The sequence below is a fragment of the Cololabis saira genome, chromosome 5 (genome assembly GCF_033807715.1).
Source record: "Cololabis saira isolate AMF1-May2022 chromosome 5, fColSai1.1, whole genome shotgun sequence".
Taxonomy (NCBI): Eukaryota; Metazoa; Chordata; class Actinopteri; order Beloniformes; family Belonidae; genus Cololabis; species Cololabis saira.
Window position 1 is genome coordinate 40395674 of NC_084591.1, and position 5713 is coordinate 40401386.

General features: G+C 41.1%; 1 protein-coding gene across 1 annotated transcript; it reads left to right on the forward strand.

Annotated features, from left to right (window-relative positions):
• Nucleotides 1-2776: 2776 nt before the first annotated feature.
• Nucleotides 2777-5258, forward strand: LOC133444344 (F-box/LRR-repeat protein 14-like). Its single transcript, XM_061722060.1, has one exon. The coding sequence runs from the start codon at nucleotides 3290-3292 to the stop codon at nucleotides 4499-4501; it is 1212 nt and encodes a 403-aa protein (XP_061578044.1). The 5' UTR covers nucleotides 2777-3289; the 3' UTR covers nucleotides 4502-5258.
• The last annotated feature ends 455 nt before the right edge of the window (nucleotides 5259-5713 follow it).

The window sequence follows — 5713 nt, forward strand, 5'->3', positions numbered from 1 at the left end:
AATTCTGAATTTTACAGGAAGCCAATGGAGCGACGCTAACACTGGAGAGACGTGGTCTCCAGATCTTAGTCTGACAGAGCACCGTTGGGATGTGGTGGAATGGGAGATTTGCATCGTCAATGTGCCGCTGACCAATTAGCAGCAACTGCGAGGTGCAATCATGTCAATATAGACCAAAATCTGTGATGAATGTTTCCAAAACCTTGGTGAATTGATGGCCATAAACATTGAGGCAGATTTCCCCCCCTCCCTTTTTTTCTCTTTTGTGTATGTTTGCAGGCCGGAGCTTCGGGAGCTGCGTGCTGACCTGCAGTCCCACACTCTGATCATCCCACTGCTACTTCCACCTGTCTGTGGATGTCTGCTATGCTTGCTGACATCCTGGCCTGCCCCCATGGCCTCCGGCAGGAAGGTCATGATGGATGGTCCAGGTCCTGGTCCAGGTTTCTTCCCTCCTAAAGGGGAGTTTTTCCTTGCCACTGTTTGGCTTAAGATTTTTCTCCCACTAGGGGAGTTTTAACCTGCCATTGTTTATGTTATGTTTATGTAATAATTGCCCGGGGGTCATGATCTGGGTCTCTGGAAAAATCCTAGAGACAACTTCTGTTGTAATAGACGCTATATAAATAAAATTGAATTGAATTTAATTGAATCTAAAGACAAAGGCAATGAACTAATTGTCCTATATTGTTCTGTTTTAGTGCCTCTAGATTCACATCACTGTAACAACCTAAAAATGCACTTTGACAGGGGAGAAAGAAATCTCAGAGTCCACATAAATACTAGGCTCCAACACCAGTGATTTTAACCCTTTATGATATAAAATAAGAAATTAAGTTCTGACATATGCATCTTTCTTTAACCCTTTATGACCTACCATACAACAAGTCCACCTAAGCCTATTTTAACATGTTTGCACGCTATACTGCCATTTTATGGAGTATTTTTGATTGATTTGATTGATTGATTGATTGATTGATTGCTTGAAATCTTTATTTCGAGCATACAGAAAAAAAAACTATTACACAAAATCAAAGGGAAATAAACCTTCACGCCCGAAAAGGAGTAGGAGGAAGTAAAAAACTTATGAGGTCCTACCCCTTTTTTCTATTTCAATTTTGCTTGAAAATAAAAATAAGAAAAAATATAACAGCAAGCTTTACTTTATCAAAAACTTATACCTGTTATTACATTATAAAAATATTACAGCACTTCATTGCAATAATATACCTGAGCATTATAAATATAAATATACTTGAGCATTATAAATAATATACATATACATATACATATATATATATATATATATATATATATATATATATATATATATATATACACACATATATATATACACACATATATATATACAAATCTTATCATAAACAATATAATCATTATTATATATACCATTTTATATACGTACATTATGCTGAATCCTCGCACAATCACTACCTCATGTCTCCTCTTCCCTGTATTTGGCAAAAATAATTTCTTTGTATTTGCTTTTGAACCTGTAGATGGTTGGACATTGTTTCAGCTCTTTACTCAGACTGTTCCATAGCCTCACTCCACTGTTTGAAATACAAAACTTTTTTTTGCTTGTAGTTTTACATGCCTGTAATTTAAAATGAAATGGTTCCCTTAATTCATATCTCCCCTGTCTTTTCTGAAACATTTGCTCTATTTGTCCGGGTAAAGAGTTATTTCTGGCTTTGTATATTATTTGTGCAGTCCTTAACTCTGCAATATCGAACAATTTTATTATTTTGGATTTAATGAATAATGGATTGGTGTGTTCTAGATATTTGTATTTTTATTTGCTATGCATCAAAACAACCCATATAAGACAATCTTTAATAATCTTTAATAATCTGTATGTTTTGTAATGCAGAGGTGTCAAGTAACGAAGTAAAAATACTTCGTTACCTTACTTAAGTAGAAATTTTGGATATCTATACTTCACTGGAGTAATTCTTTTTCAGACGACTTTTTACTTTTACTACATTTTCACACAATTATCTGTACTTTTTACTCCTTACATTTTAAAAACAGCCTCGTTACTCTATTTCATTTCGGCCTTTAAATAAAAACTATCCAGTTAAATTGCTCCATCCGGATAGAGTGAATTTGGTTGTGGTTGTTTCAGATGTTCTTGTCCAGTTTTGTTCTTACATCCGTTCCCTCAGATTCCTGCAACTAAACTTGGATGTACATTCCAATAAAGGTTAGGATAAATGATAACATGCCTCTGAAGTTTGACTTTTTGCACCATTACAATACTTATAGGCAACTAGTCATCATATCTCCTGCTCTCTGAAACACATGTTAATGCTCAATAGTACACATATATGGTTCTTTAATATATTTGCATTATACTAAGATACATTCATTTTCAATGGCTTTTGTCCTTAATGGCTTTTTTACCCCTTACATTACTTTTACTTTTATACTTTAAGTAGTTTTGAAACCAGTACTTTTATACTTTTATTTGAGTATACAACTTGAGATGATACTTCAACCTCTACAGGAGTATTTTTAAACTCTAGTATCTATACTTTTACCTGAGTAATGATTGTGAATACTTTTGACACCTCTGTTGTAATGTAGTATGTAATTTGTATGTAGAGTATGTATTTGTATGTACAGTATGTAATTTGTATGTACAGTATGTATTTGTATGTACAGTGTGTATTTGTATGTAGGCTACAGTATGTATTTGTATGTACAGTATGTAATGTTACACGTGTGTGGGAGTCAGGCAGCTGCAGTCCCGGCCGCCGCCGCCGGGGGGCGCTGCGCGGCTCAGCCTCACACTAGAGCCGGGATGCTGCGACGAGACTGGAAACACTCCCGGAGATAAGCAACTTTCTTCAGGCGGAACAAACTATCCCGCCGGTGTACGTTTCCACAAGCCAACAACGCAGCTCTAGACATCCCGGAGGGAATACTAAGTTGGGGGTTTTTATCCCGCGGCTTTGAAGCTGTTAACTTTCCCCCGCTAGCCGCGTTAGCCTAGCGTGCTATGTAAATACCACGGCTCGAGTTTCCTCAACTCGTCGTCAAAACGTGATCACCGCGATCTCCGCTGTCGGTTTTCCTCCCGTCGTTTATTTGAGATGCTATCCTACGAGATGGGAGCGGGTTTTGTTGGGTTTTGTCGGGTTTCCCTGCGCGCTGAGCGGCTAGCTCGCCGTTAGCAACTTCGCCGCCAGACTTTCTCCGCCGGAGCTCCGCAAGATCCCGTAGGATCCCGCGGGATCTCCCCGCAGGATCCCCCGCAGGCAGCATGTTTGAAATGGAGACGCATATATCGTGCCTTTTCCCGGAAATCCTGGCCATTATTTTCAGCTATCTGGAGGTGAAAGACAAAGGCAGAGTGGCGCAAGTGTGCCTGGCCTGGAGGGACGCGTCCTACCACAAGTCCGTGTGGCGGGGGGAGGAAGCCAAGCTGCACCTGCGGAGGGCGAACCCGTCCCTGTTCCCCAGCCTGCAGACCCGGGGCATCAAGAAGGTGCAGATCCTCAGCCTCAGGCGCAGCCTCAGCTACGTGATCCAAGGGATGCCCAACATAGAGAGCCTTAACCTGTGCGGCTGCTTCAACCTGACGGACAACGGGCTGGGACATGCCTTTGTGCAGGACATCCCGTCCCTGCAGGTGCTGAACCTCAGCCTGTGCAAGCAGATCACCGACTCCAGCCTGGGCAGGATCGCCCAGTACCTCAAAAACCTGGAGGTGCTTGAACTCGGGGGGTGCAGCAACATCACAAACACGGGCCTGTTGCTCATCGCCTGGGGCTTGCACAGACTCAAGAGCCTTAACCTCCGCAGCTGCAGGCATGTGTCCGACGTGGGCATCGGTCACCTGTCTGGGATGACCCGCAGCGCCGCAGAGGGCTGTCTGTGTCTGGAGAAGTTAACCCTGCAGGACTGCCAGAAGCTCACGGACCTATCTCTCAAACACGTCTCCAAGGGTCTGAACAGACTCAAAGTGCTCAATCTCAGCTTCTGTGGGGGGATATCGGATGCAGGGATGATCCACCTGTCACACATGACCCACCTGTGCAGCCTGAACCTGCGCTCCTGTGATAACATCAGTGACACTGGAATCATGCATCTCGCCATGGGGTCCCTTCAGCTGTCTGGACTTGATGTCTCCTTCTGTGATAAGATTGGAGACCAGAGCCTGGCGTACATCGCCCAGGGGCTGTATCAGCTCAAGTCCCTCTCGCTGTGCTCCTGTCACATCAGCGACGACGGCATCAACAGGATGGTGCGTCAGATGAACGAGCTCAAGACGCTGAACATTGGGCAGTGTGTGCGGATCACAGACAAAGGTCTGGAGCTGATTGCGGACCACCTGTCCCAGCTGACGGGGATTGATCTGTATGGTTGTACTAAGATCACCAAGAGGGGTTTGGAGAGGATAACGCAGCTCCCGTGCCTTAAAGTATTAAATCTGGGACTGTGGCAAATGACTGAGAGTGAGAGAATGAGGTGATGTTTCACATGTTTAGTTCTCAGCTCTGTGCTAAGAGAGACAGACAGTATCCATTCTTAATTATTTTACCTCCTATACTGTGACTTCAAATAAGGAGAGAGGCTCACTGGAATATTTTCCCCCTCTGTGCATTTTTACTCTTGACATTGTTTCACCTTATGATCCATTTTGTTGAAATAGCAGCCCGTGTACAGTTTTAACTGTTTAGCTACCTCACCGATCAAACACAGGGGTGCCTGCAGTCACTGAATACTAGATTATATTGTATATTTTTGAGATTTACATACCAATAGAGAATTTGTCATTTAAGAAGATTCTAATTGCTGAATAATAAGTATTGTAATTCACAACAGACAAGAGTGTCTTGGATTTAAGTTTTGATAGGCTTTTTTTTTTGCAAATATTTTTCTACTCCTGTATTTTTCTTTTGTATTGAATGACATGGTGACAGAAATGTACTTCAAATTGAAGTGGGTGGATCACTCCTTTCTGTCTTGGTTTACCTATGTGTGGTCGACTGTTTTTATATTGGTCAGAAAGGCGGTTGTGTATCATTTTGTACTTTGTTAAAGCTTCCTTAACACAGCTACAAACGCTATATGCAATACTTAAAACTGAGTATCATTGGGTTTTAGTTTTTTTTACCTGAAGAGCTTCCAGCAATAATCCCAGAGTATTTGTCTAAAAAAAAAACAGTAATTTAAGATGTTTTATATCCATATAGTAGTGATATTTATGAATAAAGATTCTAAATGTTTCTTTTGTCACTTTTGTTTATCACAACATAAAATGTGTCCTTTTACTGGGTCTTTAAAAAATGAAGTAAACACAACCTCAGTTAAACAGTCTGTGAAATAAAGTATACAAATTCAAAATAAGACTTGTAGGAGTGTCTGAGTAGATGAGCTCAGTTTCAAAATCAAACTAGTTTTCATCTTGTTCAAGTATTCTGGAGTTAAAAGCGAAAGCATCCATCTATCTTAAGTTTATGACTCGAGGCTCTAGCTGTAGTTTGTTGTGCAGCCTCTGGCGCAGACGTACACCATTTTAACACTTCACTGAGGTAAGTAATCCTGCAGTCCATGGACTTGCTAAGCAGCTCCTAAAAATTAAAGCACAGCTTGTACATGATGCTGCAAATGTGAATCCCACTTTATTCCAAGGGATCATTTCTAACTTGTTTGGGGAGAAAATAAAGCTTGACAAAAAAAA